The sequence below is a fragment of the Spermophilus citellus genome (assembly GCF_964194105.1).
Source record: "Spermophilus citellus genome assembly, chromosome: 4".
Taxonomy (NCBI): Eukaryota; Metazoa; Chordata; class Mammalia; order Rodentia; family Sciuridae; genus Spermophilus; species Spermophilus citellus.
Window position 1 is genome coordinate 69,093,483 of NC_138185.1, and position 17,974 is coordinate 69,111,456.

General features: G+C 47.5%; 1 protein-coding gene across 4 annotated transcripts in view; it reads left to right on the forward strand.

Moving 5' to 3' along the window:
- The window catches only part of ALPK3 (alpha kinase 3), a 55,983-nt gene extending 39,491 nt beyond the window's left edge, over positions 1–16,492 (forward strand). For 3 of the 4 annotated variants that reach the window (XM_081290850.1, XM_081290851.1, XM_081290852.1), the window contains 9 exons: positions 2,076–4,152; positions 5,064–5,211; positions 5,586–5,713; positions 5,839–5,874; positions 9,220–9,500; positions 10,095–10,183; positions 10,941–11,164; positions 14,313–14,361; positions 14,892–16,492. In XM_081290850.1, the coding sequence (XP_081146976.1) occupies positions 2,076–4,152; positions 5,064–5,211; positions 5,586–5,713; positions 5,839–5,874; positions 9,220–9,500; positions 10,095–10,183; positions 10,941–11,164; positions 14,313–14,361; positions 14,892–15,234 (3,375 nt within the window). In that variant the 3' untranslated portion in view covers positions 15,235–16,492. The remainder of the gene's footprint in view (positions 1–2,075; positions 4,153–5,063; positions 5,212–5,585; positions 5,714–5,838; positions 5,875–9,219; positions 9,501–10,094; positions 10,184–10,940; positions 11,165–14,312; positions 14,362–14,891) is intronic. The other variant, XM_081290853.1, reaches the window with a different exon arrangement.
- Positions 16,493–17,974: the final 1,482 nt, after the last annotated feature.

Consider the following 17,974-nt stretch of genomic DNA (forward strand, 5'->3'; position numbering starts at 1 on the left):
CTTTATGTTAGTATAATATGAATATATTTAGTGCTTTCCTTCAGCTCTTTTGCTTCCTTGATCATGTTGGGTTGACTGAAGCTTGTTCTCTGTGCTCATGGGAATGAGATATTCGTTAAGTCCTTATATGTTCAAAACCAGATTTCTTAGCTTAGCAATTTTCAGGTTTCTTCTGGAGTATATTTCAGGTTTCTTCTGGAGTATATTTCAGGTTTCTTCTGGAGTATATTTCAGGTTTCTTCTGAAGTATATTTCAGGTTTCTTCTGGAGTATATTTCAGGTTTCTTCTGGAGTATATTTCAGGTTTCTTCTGGAGTATATTTTTTTGAGATCTGCTGCCACAGGGCCATTCCACTCCCCTGACCCTGTCTCTGCTGGACACTGTCCCCATGTCTTCTGCTCAGCTCCCACCCAGTCCTCCAGAATCCTACAGCTGTGTTCATGGAGCTCGTGGATTTGTCACCTCAGGGAGAGTCCCTCCTCTGCAGTGTGCGTATTTTTGCTGGCATATTATGTTTCACAGTTCACCCATTGAATGGCTTCTCTAGTGCCCCCCCGCCCCCATAGCTTTGGTTCCTCCTCAGCCTACCAGTGTCTACATGTATTTGCTTTTGGCGGCCTTATCCTTGGTTTGTTTTTCGACACTATAGGTTTTATTTGCCTCTAGTTTCACGGATAGAAAAGTTTGCTTTAGTCTTTTCTTGTTTACTTTGTTAGTATTGGTGGTATCCAGGAGGAAAAGAGGCAAGTTACTGACTTATATCAACATTTAGGCAGTAAGTTCTTAATTTTATTTTTTATTTACTTATTTATTTATATTGGTAATACTGAGGATAGAATCCAGAGTCTCGTGCATGCTAGGCCTGAGCTACATCTATAGCCCTTTTTACATTTTATTTGAGGCAGGGTCTTGCTAAATTGCCCAGGCTGGTCTTGAAGTTGGGATCCTGCCTTAGCCTTCTGAGTTGCTGGGATTACAGGTGTTACACCCCACCCTTCCATGCCCAGCCCTTAATTATGTTTAAATGTGTGGCACTATGGTATAACAGCAAAGAAAATGGGGTTTGGAACTAGATATACCTGCCTTCTGATCTAAACTCTGCCACTAACTATCTAAAAATGGACAAATCACATCCCTTCTTTGACCATCATTCTTCTCATCTCTAAAATGGGGATAATTCTCATAAGAATTTCTCATTGTGGCTGAGCATGGAGGCACATGCCTATGAGGAGGATACCAAGTTGGAGGCCTCCCTCAACAATTTAGCAAGGCCCTAAGCAACTTAACAAGACCCTGTCTCAAAATAAAATATACAAAAGAGCTGGAAATGTGACTCAGTGGTTAAGTGTCCCTGGTTCAATCCCTGGCACCAAAAAAAAAAAAAAAAAAAAGAAGAAGAAGAAGAAGAATTTCCCATCATTATGCAGAGTAAGGTCATATGTATAACACATAGGAGGCTAGCATAATGCTCTGCAAATAGTAGGTGTTCTAAAGGTAATGTTTCGTTGATTTCTTGATGTAGATGCCATTCATGGTTCCATTAACTCTGTTTGGATGGTTATCATGTTATTCCATGAGCCCAATGTCCCTGGTGGATGCTGTCTTTGAGGCATTGTCAGAACACACTTTAGCACATTCCTACTTCACTCATAAGTCTATCTAGGGCAATCTGTACACCAGAGAAGAAAAGATTGATAGCTCTGGGAACCTGGGGGGTCACTGTCCTGCAGGTGGCAGGGCTGAGGGTGGGATTCCTCAGGAGCAAGGTCTTTCAGGCAAGGCAGGATTTTTTTCAGGAAGAGGTCAGAACTAGACTAGGGACTATCCAGAAGCTGGGCCTGGATTCTGGATAGACCCTAGTCTAGTTTCTGGGATCAAGGATTATTGTGGGTGGGCATGAGGCTTTGGAACTTTGTCATAGGTCTGCCTCCCAACTTCCAGCAGGCCTCAGAAACCAGGTGGTAGGATTTCCTTCAGAGCAGTTCTGCATGATCAGAGGAGGTCAGGATGCTATTTTGAAGAGCTCCTAGTGCATGTGCAGTTAACTCTTTGCTTTTGTCTGTGTGGTCCTCAGGTCCCGGAGTCCCAGGCAATCATGGCTCCTACTGTATCTGCTAGCAGCAGCTCTGGTGGAGCCTCTGTTGACTGCAGCACCTCTAGAAGTCAAGGTATCATCGAGCCCATGGATACAGAAACCCAGGAGCATGGGAGAACATCTGCTGACAGAAGAACTGAAAGCCAGAAGAACACACAGACAGATGGAAAGATGCCGGCAGATGGGAAGACCCAGGGAGACAGATCACAAGTAGCCCAGAGGACACAGGCAGACAGAAAGACACAGGTGGATGTTGTGACACAAGACAGTGAGAGGTTACAGTTAGACAGGAACTCAGAGAAGGATGTGGTGGCACAGAGAAGGGTGGAGACACGGGTAGAAAGGACGCAGGCAGTTGAGAGGATGCAGAAAAATAGAAAGACACAGGCAGATGGGACGATACAGGAAGACACAAGGATGCAGGAAGAAAGGGGGACACAGTCAGAGGACAGTGTTCCTGCAGCTATCAAAAATCAATCAGACAATCAGTCTGTGATCAGCCTCAGCCCACCATGCAGAGCCCCTAAACTCCCACCTTCAGAGCAATCTAAATCTTCTCAGATTACTGAATGTTTTGTACAGACCCCAGAAACATCTTGTATCCTAGAAAAACCTGGCATCATGGTCAGATCTGAGGAGCCAGCAGTAACAGCCTCCAGGAACCATCCGGACACTGTATTGGATCCCCTGTTGGGGAATCTTGGGCATCCAGCACAGCTGCCTCCTAGGAGGAACTTGGAACAGGTGGGAGGAGAGAGATGTCAAGGGCCAGAGTGGTCAGGCCTGGTCAAGGCCAAGTCAGAGGACAGCCTGCTCCAGGGCCCCAAGGAGCAATGGCCAGGAGATATGCTGTGTGGGGGTCTGGGTGGCCCAAGCCAGGAGGTGTCCACCATGCCCTCTCTTCCTGGGACTGAGGAGGGGCTGCACAGTACCCTGACCTCTCAGCACATGAGCACAGCTGCCTTCCTGTCCTCTGGGGATCAGGCCTTGCTGAGTTCTGCCCCCGCACTGAACCTGGGGCCGAGGCCCCCCACTCAGAGTCATCCAGCAGAAGCCATGGCCACCAGTGGTGAGGGGGCCTGTGCCAAGGAGCCAGATATGGAGGGGAGGCCCTCAGGCACCCAGAGTTGTGACCCTGGCCTCATAGATTCTCTGAAGAACTACCTGCTTCTGCTGCTAAAGCTATCCAACACTCAGGCAAGTGAAGCAGGAGCTGAGTCCCAGGTGGGGGCTGCCACGGGAGGTCTGGTGCCCTCATCCACTCTGGCCCCCACCGTGGAAGTGGCTGGGCTGAGTCCCCGGACATCGAGGCGCATCCTGGAGCGTGTGGAGAACAACCATCTGGTGCAGAGTGCGCAGTCCCTGCTGCTGAGCCCCTGTACCTCCCGACGTCTCACTGGCCTCTTGGACCGTGAGGTGCAGGCTGGCCAGCAGGCCCTGGCTGCTGCCCAGAGCTTCCAGGCCCCCAGCCCACTCACGGTCCCCACCATTGTGGTGGGCGAGGAGGGCTCTGGGCTGACCTCAGAAGGATTCAGTGTGGGTGAGGGAGAGGTTTCCCTTGAAGGGCCTGGCCTCTGGGGAGCCTCCCAGGAAAGTGGTATGGGTGGGCCATTGGGGGAGGGGGTCAGGCAAACAGCAGAGAGCAAAACTCAGGAACTCTTCCCAGAGGAGGAGGTCCCAGGGGAGGCTCTGACAGATCTCCCTGCCGCCACACCCGAGGAACTGGCTCTAGGGGCCCGGAGGAAGAGATTTCTCCCTAAGGTCAGAGCAGCAGGAGATGGAGAGGTGGCCAAACCTGAAGAAAGGGAGAGCCCTAGTGTTTCTCCCCGGGGATCCAGGAAGAGCCTGGCACCTGGGTCTCCAGGGCGGGAGAGACGCTCCCCTACCCAGGGCAGGAAGGCGAGCATGTTGGAGGTGCCCAGGGCAGAAGAGGAGCCAGCTGCAGGAGACCTGGGCTCCAGTACCAAGGCCAGTGGTCTGGAGACAGAGCCTGCCCTGGATGAAGGCAAGCAGGAAGCTCTGGCCAAACCCAAGAAAGCCAAAGACCTGCTGAAAGGTGAGCAACATAAAGGGTGGAAGAAGGCTTCCAAAAAGCTGCAGAGAGGCGCTGCTGCTCACAGGGATAGCACATCCCTACTAGGGATTTACAAATCATGTTCTTATTTCATGATCTCTCTCTCAGAAAGGCCTGGTCCTAGCCAGGCATGGTGGCCCATGCCTGTAATCCCAGCTACTCAGGAGGCCGAGGCAGGAGGATCACAAATTCAAAGCCAGCCTGGGCAACTTAGCAAGGTCCTGTCTCAAAATAAAAATGAAAAGGGCTGGGGGTATAGCTCAGTGGTAGAGTGCTGCTGGTTTCAATTCCCAGTACCATAGATAAATGGATGGATGGATAGATGGATAGATAGATAGACAGACAGACAGACAGATAGATAAAGGCCTGGCTCTTGCTTGGCTCTTTATCCCTACAAAATGGAGATAATAATATGCAGTACCAACCTTGTAACGTTGTGAAGCAGATATACCAAGGACTTAGCACAGTGTCTGGCTTCAGTAGTATCCTCCTTCCATCACCATAATCATCTCTTTACAGATTTGGTTCATGATTGCAAAGTAGTGAAAAAGGATTCAGATGCAGGTTTCTGGAGTAAGGGGCCTAAAATGCACACTGAAGATCCTCTCTTGGTGGTTGTCTTTGTCCTCCTCTGTGACGACATCCCTGGCCTGTGATGGGGTGGAGTTGTGGGTTCATTCTAGTTCCGATGTGTGCTCTGGGGGTTGGGGCAGACACCTGAGGTACAGTGGGAGGCAGCTGGGACTATGAAGTGGTGGGTTTGTGTGGAGTCTGGAATTCTGTTTTCACTTTACCTATTCTACCAAGGAGGCCCAGGGAAGCAAGGATATGGCCAGAGAGGGCACAGATTGGGGGATGTAGCCCCTGCCACCTAACTGGGTTCCTGCTCTCAGCCCCACAGGTGATTCGGAAGATTAGGGTGGAGCAATTTCCTGATGCCTCTGGTAGCCTGAAGCTCTGGTGCCAGTTTTTCAACATTCTTAGTGACTCAGTCCTGACATGGGCCAAGGATCAGCGCCCAGTGGGTGAGGTGGCCAGGAGGTAAGTAGCCTGGATTCCATCTTCAACTGACCTGGCTCCCTAATCACAATAATCATGTTGGGTATTGTCTTAATGCTTTAAATCTATACCGCATTTAGTCACCACAATAATGTTATGAAGAGATTCTGTTATTCCCATGTTATTCCCATAGTAGAGACAAGGAAATTGAGGCTCAGAGGTCTTAAGCCACATAGCTAGTAGGTTTCATGATTGTAAACCAGACCCATATGATCCAGGGCCAGTTCTTGACCATGGAACCTTTTACTGCCTCCCAGGGGCTCCCAGAGCTGTGTTCCTAGCAGCCTCTGAGAGTGGGGTTGAAGGCCTTGTGTCACTGTGACGGCCCTCATGAGAAGGGTCTCCATTCTCTGCAGTGCAGGGGATGAGGGACCTGCAGCCCTGGCCATTGTGCAGGCTTCCCCCGTAGACTGTGGCGTGTATCGATGCACCATCCACAATGAGCATGGCTCCGCCTCCACTGACTTCTGCCTCAGCCCTGAGGGTGAGTGTGTCCTATGGAGTGAGGTGGGGGGGTCTGTCCAGCTTGGCCCCTGCAGGGTGGGGGCAGTCACCTGGGTAAACCAGTCTGAAGGCAGCAAACAGCTCCCTCTTCTTTTTCTCACATAGTGTTGTCTGGATTCGTCTCCAGGGAGGAAGGTGAAGGTATGTGGCCCCCCTGGGGGAGGAGGGACGGGTCTTCCTGCCCACCCCTGCCCTCTACAGACAAGATCTTCAGTAAAGGCTTGGACTCTGTCCCCAGTCCACAAGATGCTGCCCTTTACTGCCCGGTTTATGATATGACTGAGCGGGGTGGAATGGAGAAGGAAACTGATGTTTCAGAGGATGTAGGAGAGAAAGTGGCTAAGGAGGACAATTCCATCACAGTTTAATTCAGCTCTGGGCTCTCTGCCTATGTCAGAGTCCTTGATCAAGAGCAGGACTGACCACCAGGGCATGCCTTATCCTGCCAGCTTTCCACCCAGAGTTTCTCACCATGCTTTGTGGATTCCTGCATTAGACTCATACAAGGAGCCTGCTAAAAATGCAGCTTGGTCTCCACTGCAGACATCCTTAATGTCTAGGAAGGACCTAGGAGCAATGCATTTGGTGATGTTGAGACACCCCTAAAGTGTAACAAACACTTCAAAGCCTCAGAAATCAGGAGGAGAGTCCATATCGCACCTGCAAGACTTACACTAAGGCTTAGGCCCAGGAAGATACCAGTGATGGAGACACCCAAGGAGCTTCACTTGCTAACAGATGCATTAATTCTTCTGTTCATTCTATCACATTTGATCACATGTTCACCCAACCAGTGTTTTTTGTTCAGTTATCAAATAATTTAAAATTTTGGTGTTTTGGTTTTTTTTTTGTGTGTGTGTGTGGGTGTGTGTGGTTCTGGGGATTAAACAGAGGGCCTTGAGCATGCTAGGAAAGTGCTTGACCACTGAGCTGCATCACCAGTCCTGATCAATTCCTTTTTTAAATTAGAAAAATAGCTGGGCATGGTGCTGCACACCTGTAATCCAAGCTACCTGGGAGGCTGAAGCATGAGGATCACAAGTTTGAGACCTGGGCAACTTAGCAAGATGCCGTCTTAAAATACAATTTTTAAAAAGGGTTGGGATAAAGAGCTTGTGGTAAAGAGCTTGCCTAGTATGTGTGAGGCCCTGAGTTCAACTCCCAGCATGAAAAAAACAATTCTGACACAACCCCCTTTATTATCTTGGGGTTTTAGCAGTCACTAATTATTGTCTAAATCCATTATTTCATTAAGAGTGACAATGTGGAGGTATTTTAATTCTATCATTTTGTCTTTAGTAGCTGGAATTTTTCTGTATGATTATTTGGTTATCCTGATACATACAGATCCAGCAGAAAATGAATAAGTACTTGCCTTTTTCCCCTCTGTACTCACTAGATTTCAGAATAGTGAGTTTGTATTCTAGCATCCTCCAGAGGTGACCAATGAGGTTTGTTTCTTTTGATAGAGGAAATTGTTTATTAGTACCAGGGAATTGAACTTTATCACTGGGCTCTATACCCACCTTTTTATTTTATTTTTATTATTTGGGTAGTAAGGATTGAACCTAGGGGTGCTTTACCACTGAGCTATATTCCTAGCCCTGATTTTTTATTTTGAGACGAAGTCTTGCAAAGTTGGAGGATGACCTCAAACTTGAAATCCTCTTGTCTCTGCTTCCTGAGTAGCTGGGATTACAGGCATTTGCTACTGTGCCCTGCTAATTATTTTTTTGCCAGTTACCATTATGAACAAATGAACTTTAAACATGTATGATATGTGTACTACATTGCAATAATTACCTTTGTGGCTAAGATTGTTTCAGTTTTGGTCAAAGTTTTGTTTGCAGTTAGTTCCTGTGGTGTTTTTTTTTTTTTTTTTTTTTGTACTGGGGATTGAACCCAGGTCTCTTAATCGCTGAGCCACATCTCCAGCCCTTTTTTTTCAGATTTTATTTTGAGACAGGGTCTCACTAAATTTCTTAGGGCCTCACTAAATTGCTGAAGTTGGCTTTGAATTTGCAATCCTCCTGCCTCAGCCTCCTGAGCTGCTGGTATTGCAGGAGTGTGCTACTGTGCCTAGTCCTGTGTCCTTTTGACAAGTCTCCAGTAGCAGTAGTTTTTTTTTTCCTCTTCAGTGCTGGGAATTAAATGGAAAGGGCCTTGCACATGCTAGGTGAGCTCTCTACTGATGAGCTACATCCCTAGCCCATTTAAAAAATCTTATTTTGAGCTGGGCATGATGTCACATGCCTGCTATCCTAGCATCTTGGGAGGCCGAGGCAGGAGGATTGCAAGTTCAAAGCCAGCCTCAGCAATTTAGCAAGGCCTTAAGCAATTTAGAGAGACCCTGTCTCAAAATAAAATATATAAAAAGACTGGAGATGTGGCTCCGTGGTTAAGCGCCCCTGGTACCAAAAAAAAAAAAGTCATTTTTTTTGAGACAGGGTCTTGCTAAGTTGCCCAGGCCTCAAATAGCTTCCAGTAGTTTTTTTTCTTTTTAACTTGTTTATAGACCTTTATCTATTTATTTATATGTGGTGCTAAGAATCAAACCTAGTGCCTCACATATGCCAGGCAAGTGCACTACCACTGAACTACAACCCAGTAGTTTTTTTTTTAATATTTATTTTTTAGTTGTAGTTGGACACAATACTTTTATTTCACTTATTTATTTTTATGTGGTGCTAAGGATAGAACCCAGAGCCTCACCCCTGCAAGGTGAGCGCTCCACTGCTGAGCCACAACCCCAGCCCCGAGCTTCCAGTAGTTTTTGACACTTTTCTTATCTCACAGAATATTTCAGATCTGTTCTGTATACTTCCTACTAAGTGCTATAGCCTACCATTTCTTTCTTTTTTAAAAAATATTTTAAACATATTTTTTAGTTGTTGATGGACCTTTATTTTATTTATTTATATGTGATGCTGAGAAATGAACCCAGTGCCTCACACATACTAGGCAAGTGCTCTTCCACTGAGCTACCACCCCAGCCCCAGCCTACCATTTCTTTATGGAGCTCTGATTCCTTTTGGTGGGAAATGGTCTTTAGCAATCACAATTTGAGCATTAGGGGTGCTCACTGCTACTGGATTGGTCCTGCAAAGTTTTTATTCCATCAAACATGTTGGTTGAGATGGAGTCTTTATTATACCTAGGTCTAGAACAAAGTAATTCTGGTATTCTGTATTGACTGCTACTGCCACAAGAACACTCCTGCCTACTTGGGTACTTTCTGGACATTTACTATAGAATGGGTACCACCCGAGATTGTTAAATGGCAAAGGTTGAATCAGATGCAATTTCTGCCCCAAGCAGCTTTCAGTCTGGTAGGGGCCTCAAGGTGTATACAGCAGAGCACTTATGGACAGACAGGGAGCACACAGGTAGACAGGTGGAAGACTGTTCTGGCCTTTTCATCCCTGTGGATCTCACATTGTTCAGGCAGGGTCTTCTAGTTCCCACATTTCTCCTGTTCCCCTTCAGTTGGAGAAGAGATTGAGATGACCCCCATGGTGTTTGCTAAGGGTCTGGCTGACTCTGGCTGCTGGGGGGACAAGCTCTTTGGACGACTGGTGAGCGAGGAGCTCCGAGGGGATGGACATGGGTGTAACCTTCGGAAGGCCTCCCAAGCCAAGGTCATCTACGGGCTGGAACCCATCTTTGAGTCAGGCCGCACATGCATCATCAAGGTGTCCAGCCTGCTTGTGTTTGGGCCCAGCAATGAGACTTCTCTCCTGGGCAGAAACTACGATGTCACCATTCAGGTACTACTTCTTGTCACTGTACTGTCTTACCTCCTTCCCTTTGCAAGCCTGGGTCCTGTTGGGAAGCCCAGTGTGGGGGCAGAAGCCATCTCAATCTCAGCCTATGAGGTTCCTATAGTGGCCCTAGAGGAGAAGCTGAGATGTAGCCTGGAATCTAGACATGGCCTCAAACAGCTTGAGAGCTTCAAAACCATTTGGGCCCTAGGTTTCAAACTATATATATGTTTCAAACCTAATCTCTCCTAGAGGTCTTTTTTACATGTGAAATAAAGAAGGAATGATGTGGGTAGGGATGGTCTACCCTTCTTTCCACTGAGGGACCCCAAGGCACTGCCTCCTAGCATTAAGGCTCCAGGAAACATAGTTTAGAAACCATTTTGAAAACCTCAAACTGAAAAAAGTCCACAGCCCCTTATGATTCAAATGAGAAGATGAGTCACAGAGTAGGCAACAGGAAGGAGTGAGCCCCATTGTACCCCAGGGTTGGCATCCTCCTGGAGTCCCTTAGCAGGTGGCCCGCCTACTTAGACCTAGGCATGAGAGAGAGCTGGGGAGGTTCCTTGCTGATTAGATTCTGTTTCCTCTAATCCACAGGGGTGCAAGATCCAGAACATGAGCAGGGAGTACTGCAAAATCTTCGCAGCTGAAGCCCGGGCAGCATCCGGCTTTGGAGAGGTGCCTGAGTAAGTGCACGGGAGGTGGGGACATGCAGTGTGCGGAGCTGTTGCCTCCCACTTCTGCAAAGACAGTGATTTCCCAACCCCTCACAGGGCATCCTATGGCCAGGTACAAATAGGCTCATGCTACCCCATGCTCAGCTCAAAGGTCCCACAAAATCTAGAAATGAAAACCTCAAGATTCACTCCCTACTTGAGAAAAGTCTCTGGTTGAGTCTCCTCCCACCCACCCTAATTCCTCACTTTTTAACCCAGATTTTACCAATTACGGGTTGTGCATACCAGATTCTGGGTCTCTGTGGAAGATGTGGGGTGGGCTCATCTAAATAAACTGGTCAGGACTCTCCTGCCATGGGCAGGCAGGGTCTGCGCGGACTTCCATAGGAGTCAGCTGTGAGTCATAATTGTTTCTGTTCTGAGACTTGAACTCTGACCCTTGCATATCTGAGGTTTAACTGGTACTTGATCATGATCTGTTTGAATCTGCTCTGGAGGTAACCTTTCTATTTGACACATACTGGCTCAGCCCTTACCCAAGCATGGTTGACCTGGGACCATAGCAGGGTTTGGTTCTGGTCCCATTGATCATAGAGAATAGACAGGACTCTGATGTCAGTGGCTTCCATTTCCTTTCCTGAACTCAGGATGGAGCCTCTGGGAAAGGCCCTTCTTTTAGATCCAAGAATAAATATAGAATGGGGTTGGAGAGAGGAGCTCTCTGGGGCCACATCTGCTGCTTACTGCAGAGTTCCACTATGTTTAGGATCATCCCACTCTATCTGATCTACCGGCCTGCCAACAATATCCCCTATGCTACCCTGGAGGAGGACCTGGGCAAGCCCCTGGAATCTTACTGTTCCCGGGAATGGAGCTGTACTGGGGCTCCAACAGCATCCAGCAGCTCTGAGGCCTTGCAGAAATGCCAGACCTTCCAGCACTGGCTGTATCAGTGGACAAATGGCAGCTTCCTTGTCACAGATTTGGCAGGTATGAAGGTGTGAGGATGCACAGGTGCATGGATATAAAAGCATGCAGAAAAGGCAGAGTTGTAGTGCATGTTTGATAATTTATAAAGCACGTTTGCATCTTTTTTCTTCTTTGCTTTTTAAAAAAAGTATTTATTTTTTAGTTTTAGGTGGACACATATCTTTATTTTATTTTTTATGTGGTGCTGAGAATTGAACCCAGTGCCTCATGCATGCTAGGCGAGCGCACTACCACTTGTGCCACATCCACAGCCCTCCTTTGCTTTTCATAACAGTCTTGTAATGTAGATTGGACAGGGACCATTTTGAATGCAATCCTAATATACACCCTTGTGTCACCCCATTTATAACTGCAAAGTTGCATTTAAAGGAGTCAGATCCAGCCCACTTAAAGTTAAAAGGAATCTGTTTCAAGTAATGTTACATAGGATCTATTTCAAAACCCACAATTACCCTTTCCCTTTTCAAAACTTCCTATCTCTGCAGCTTGGCTTTGGATTTTTTCACTCTCCAAATCTCCCAAACTCTCTTCCATCCTAGTACAAATAGCTTTATAGTCACTCCTCGTCTTCCTCCATTTTTGTTAGTCTTTAAATATAAGCCTGTCTGGCTTTCTTTTAGTTTTATCTTTTTTTAATAAATTTTTTTAGTTTTGTATGCCTTTATTTGATTTTATGTGGTGCTAGAATTGAACCCAGTGCTTCATACTTGTGGGGCAAGTGCTCTACCACTGAGCCACAGCTCCAGCCCCTTTGAGTTGTATCTCTATGTCCCTGTTACCCAGAAACTCCTTAACAAAAGAAGGCGGGAAGCATGAATTCTCCTTTATTGTTTGACCAATTCTCTCAGGCCAAGCTCTTTAACCAGAACTGGACAGGGGAGAAAAAAAGAAAAACTGCTGTCTACAGTGGGAGGAAAGGTAGCTGGCAATATCACACATTGTTAAGTCTTGTCTCTGAGGCAAAAAGTGAGACCAGCCAGGTGTGGTGGCACATGCTTATACTCCCAGAGACTCATGAGGCTGAGGCCATAGGATTGAAGATTCAATGCCAGCCTGGGTAACAGTGAGACCCTGTCTCGAAATAAAAAGTAAAGGCTAGGGATGTAGCTCAGTGGCAAAGAGCTCCTGGGCTCAATCCCAAGTACAATCAATCAATCAATCAATAAATGTAAGAAGACCAAGGACAAGAGATATAAAATGGACTCCAAGTAGCTTTTCACTGGGGTTAGGCTATACAATAATTATTGTACATATAATTCCATATGTCAGACGAGGGGATCTAGATAACATCAAGCCACCATTATTCAATCTATTATATCACAAATTCTTGTTTCCACTCTTCTATCCAATATTTATTAAATATTGGGAAGATACAAGATAAATTGGTAGTAGTCACTATCTTCAAGAAGCTGTGAGAAATAGCCTCTACCATGAAATGACAACATGGTGTCATAGGAAAAAGACTTAGGAGTCAGAATAGTTTAAGACCAGGCCCCATTACCGCATTGTTTTCTCTGTTTCTCAAAGAAGAAAACCAAAGCTCAGACAGGTTATGTCTTATAATTGCCTTTCCCTCTCTAGGAATACTGTCTTCTTACCTGTTTTCAGGATTAAATGAGATCATATTTGGGAAAACCTGCAAACTGAAATTCTGTGCAAGTGTGAGAGATCATTATTATAATACAAATGGAATGTGAGAAATGACAAAGAAATTGACATTTATTTCATAACTACTGTGCTTCAGACACCGAGCCAGAGTCCTACATGTATTGTGATCTTCTCAAAACCCCTGTAAGATGGGCATTATTATTCTCTTTTTCACAGTTGCAGATTGAGGATTACATGTCTTGGTAAATTCACATGGCCTAGAAGTAAGAGAGCTGAAATATAAATCTAGATCTGTCTGGTTCTAAAGCTGACACTTGTGCTGCTCCATCATGTGATGGTCCTCAGTCCTGTTAGTGAAAGGCAACCTCTTAGAAAAATCCTGGACAGTTTGAAAATAGGGAAAGAGGATCACAAATCTAATACATGAATGCTGAGATACTAGGGTGGACTGAGCAGGGTGGCAAATTTTTCTTTCCATCATCATTTTGCCAGGCTGTGTTCTTCCAAGGCTGTCTTAACCATCTGGCTTCCTGAAGAATTTGCCTACTGCCTTTACGAGTAGGGTAAAAGACAGTTTTTTCCAGTGATACCTTTCTGCTGGCCCATACCTGACTTTTCTCTCATTGCCATCTTCTCTATCTTGGATAGGCTACTAATCTAAGAGAAAGGAAGTTTTAGTCCAAAGCCAGAATCCAGTCCAGTTTGTGACCTGGTTTGATCTAGTAGAGGCAGGCTTGCATAGCTGGCTTTAGGAGTCAGGAAAACTAAACATTTACTTTGACTCACAATGATCATTGCACAATCAGTGCTCAGTTATTATAAAATAAGCATGAATTTCCCAAGTCATTGAACTCTGAGCTATCTTAAAAATGGGAAGATGACTAACTATCAGGGTGTTAGTTAGGTTTTTGTCATTGTGACCAAATTCCTGACACAAACAAAAAGTTTATTTTTGCTCATGGTTTCAGAGGTTCAGTCCATGGTTGGCCAACTCCCTTGCTCTGGGCCTGAGGTGAGGCAGAACATCATGGCAGAAGGGTGTGGTGGAGGAGAGCTGCTCAGTTCACGGCAGCAGGGAAAGAGAGAAAGACAGACAGAGGGTGGGGGGAGGCTGAGAACAAGCTAAATCCTTCCAGGGAACACACCTACTCACCTTCTTCTTCTAAATAGGTCCCACCTCCCAATAACTCATTCAAATTATTGATCCATCAAGTGGATTAATCTATTGATGAGGTCAGAGCTCTCATGTTCCATCCTTTCCTAAAAGTCCCACCTCTGGACATGGCTGCATTGGGGAACCAAGCTTTACCACATGAGCTTCTGAGGGACATTCCAGATCAAAACCATAACAACTAGTCATACAGAGGCTTGTGCAGTGCCTTCGAGTCAGGCTGGTGGTGATGACCTTTGAGAGGACGGCTGAAGACCTGCCTCCATTGAACTCTGGGAAGTTCCCATCTAAAGTGATGTCCTTGCTGAAGACGTGGAAGCCTAGGACCCAGCCAGGCTGCCATCAACCCCTGACTTTCTCTCTTTTCAGGGGTTGACTGGAAGATGACTGATGTGCAGATTGCTACCAAACTGCGAGGGTGAGTGGTTCTTGGGGATAGCACACTCTAGTCTTCTCAGGATGTTGGACATCCTAATTCCTTCTGATTTCCATCCCTGGGGTGTGGGTGACACCTGAGGCCATTAATTCCCCCCACCCACCCCGGTGCCCTTGACCCCAGGTCTGGACTGGCAGCTGTAATCAATGCCCATATCTACATTCTCCTGAAATTCTGGGCCTTCAGGGACTCCTCCACTCCTTCTCCCTTGAGAATGTTCATCAGGATGCGGATGGGCAAGGGCCCTCGGATTAGACAGTTGACCTCAAGTCTGCATCAGTTTATATTTAAAAGGCAAACTCTCCTCACACTACAGGATGGCGCAAAAGTGAATCCTGTGTGTCAAGGTGTAATGAGACCAGTTTTTAAATCAATGTTTGGGATGCTGCCACCTGAGGTAGAACCCAAGGGAATAGGGTAGAATATACCCTGGTGATGGCCACCCCAAAGTCGGCCCCCAAGGGCCTGTCACTCTGGGTGCGACCCACTCAGCTCTTACTGTTTGGCTGCAGATACCAAGGCCTCAAGGAGAGCTGTTTCCCTGCCCTGCTGGACCAGTTTGTCTCTTCCCACCAGTGCAACACCTACTGTGCGATGCTGGGGCTGAAACCCCTCAAGGTCCCTGAGACTGCCCATCCCCAAGCCAAGGCCAAAGGCTCTAAGAGTCCATCTGCTGGCAGGAAGGGCCCCCAGCTGAGTCCTCAGCCCCAGAAGAAAGGCCTCCCTAGTCCTCAGGGCACCCGGAAGAGTGCTCCAAGCTCCAAGACCTCTCAGGCTTCAGAGGCAGTCACTATCCAGTCATCGGGACAGCCTCCCATCCAAGATGGAGGCTCCAAGGCCCAGGGCATGCGGTAGCCCCAACAGGAGGCTGGGGGCCTCCACCCAGCAGCAGACCAACCAGGAAGCAGCTTGAACCGGATGGAGACATTCTCAACACAGAACAAACCAGAGAAGGTGACCTAAGGAGGCACTTCTTGGGGACCTCTCTGAGCAGCCTCTCCTCAGTCAACTCCTCGTTGGATGGCTCTGGGCACAGCACACAGCCCATTGGCCTCTCCTGGTGCCATTGTTATCCAGGGCTTGCAGGCCTTAAGCAGGCCCTACCTCCAAGGGCCTGGAGATCTAGGCCCTTCTTGAAGTTTACACATGCCACTGCTGGAGGCTTCCCCAAGTCCTCTGCATGATTTCTGTAGCCCGACCCCTTGTCCCAGCCAAACCCTTCAATTAATGTTGTACTCCGGGGGCCAACATTTGCTGTTTTGCCCCTGTTTGGCCCCTATCTCTCCCTGTCATCAGGGCTCCAGACTTCCTCTGGTGGGTCTGGCTTGGTGATGTTCAGGGAATCTTCTCCTTCCCGCTACTTAGCCTCATTCAGCCCAGCTTATCCCTCAACTAACCTGTCCTGAGCATGCACAGTGCTCAGGGCCCTTCCGAGCCTGTCGTGTCCTTCTGCGGTGGTCTTTGATGATGTGTGTTCCTGCTGTTCCTTCCCATCACTCAGACACCCACTCCCCTGCTCCCATGTTCCCTTGTACCTTCATGCTTTGAGTTGCAGCCTGCTGACTGCCCTTCATCAATTCTTTGCTTGTCCCTTTGTCCCAGACCTTCCCTAGGCCTGACCCACACCCTGAGGCCCAGCCCCTCTAGCCTCTCCCTCCATCCTGGTGCCCTCTTCCTCTACCTCTCCCAGGTTCTCTGCTCATGAGGTGAGAACTGGCATGAGGGTACCAGCAGCAATAGCCAGATGGAGGGCGTTGACTTTGAGAGGCTTCATGCTCAATATTGAAAGGAGTGGGGTTACAGTGAGTTTTGCACCCGCCTCTCAAAGGGGTGGAAGGCTGGGACTCTTCCTCACAGAGGGGTCCACATGGGTGTTCTAGGAAGGATCCGTTCACATGCTTGGGTGGAGTGTGTCTCCATCTGGGAATTAGGACCCCTGCCCCCCAACCATTAGCTCTTGATCCTGGGGCTCCAGCTCTGCGCCCTCATGCCTGGGCTTCTGAGGAAATTCTGTGCTGGGCCCAACACCCTGGACATCCCTCCTTGAGACCTGGAGTGGGGCAGGTCTGGAGCTAGCCTGCTCCCCTGGAATGCAATAAAGGCAGCAACCGTGTGTCCTGCTTGCCCTCATCTGGTGTGGTTATAGTCAGGATCCCCTCTTCCCAGTGGTACTGCAGGCTGTCTAAGGTATCCTATAGTTCCTGGGTCTACTGGAAAAATGAATCAACGTTTTGGTTCCTAGCCTGAAGTTCCATCTCAGTCTTCTCTGGCTGCAGCTGGACAGTCTGTTACACAATTCAGCTGATGGCTTGTGCCCCTTAGCAAGGTGTTTGGGGGGACTTGATGACTTTGGAATTGCACCTTCATTTGGAAGAGAACATGAAAGAAGGAACCTAGAAAGGAAGAACAGAGCTGGGGACTCAGCAGAAACTCCCCGTATCTCTGGCCGCCTCTGCCACAGCAGGACTGGTCTGGAAGTCAAGCAGCATCTGCTCCCAGCTACCTGCTGACCCTTACATGCTTCTCAGTCCCACCTCACCCCACCCAGGGCTTTCCCTCACCTGAAGTTTCCTCCTCCATCCTCATGATTTTAACTTCTCTACCTCCTCTTTGCTCTGGTGGCTCCCTACTTCCTTCTCTTGCCCCAGGGGGCCCTTAGTTCTCCCAGCCTACATACCCAGCTTACTTTGGTGAACTGAGAGTTGGATATTGTTCATCCATTAATCATTCACCCATTCATTCAGCAAATTGTGAGCACCTACTTTATGCCAGCCCCATTTATGCTGGGAGGAAAAGATGTAGAGGCAGTCTTAGGAGAGAATGCCCATCCTTGGTGTTTGAATTTTGAGCAACAGAAATTAAATTGGACCAACTTAAGCAAAAGAAGGGTTCATGGGAAAGATGTTGCGGTAGCTCGTGGAACCAAAAGAATTATTGAACAATTAATTAGCTTTGGAGAGAGTGGGAACCAGGGCAGCTCCAGTGCTTGCCCCCAGGAGCTGCTGCTGTAGGTCCCAGTGACTCCCTCCATTCAGGATCCAAATTCCACGTAAGAAAAGCTGGCCTGGAGCTCAGGGCCTCACAGAGTGAGAGAGAAGCAGTTTCCCAAAGGATGAGGATTCTTACCAGAAGAATTATGGAGAGTGGAAGGGTAGAAAGGGGTTTGAAGTACAAAACTAAGAGATATTCCCTGACACACACATGGTTCTTCCCATCTGATGTATTGACTCTCCCAAATACAACCCAAAACAAATTCCTCTCTGCTTAAGAAACTCTAGGTCATATCCAACTACTAAGTCCAGGGGCCAGGCACCATCCCGACTCGGCTGCAGCTCTCAACACAGGGGTAATGACAGGGCTATGGTTTCCCCAAAGTCCAGTTATCACTAGTAATAATCTACCTCTTTTAGTTTTTTCACACTAAATCCCACTTTGAAATCCTGCAGCCCATGGTTTAACTGATGAAATTAACCTTGTTCACCCGAAATTGAGGTGGTATAGGTAAAGACTGCAGGACATTTCTACAGTTGGTCATGAGAACTAGTGTCTATAATTAGGGCTTTTCAGCCCATTGGAGTTCAGCTCTGAAGTGCAG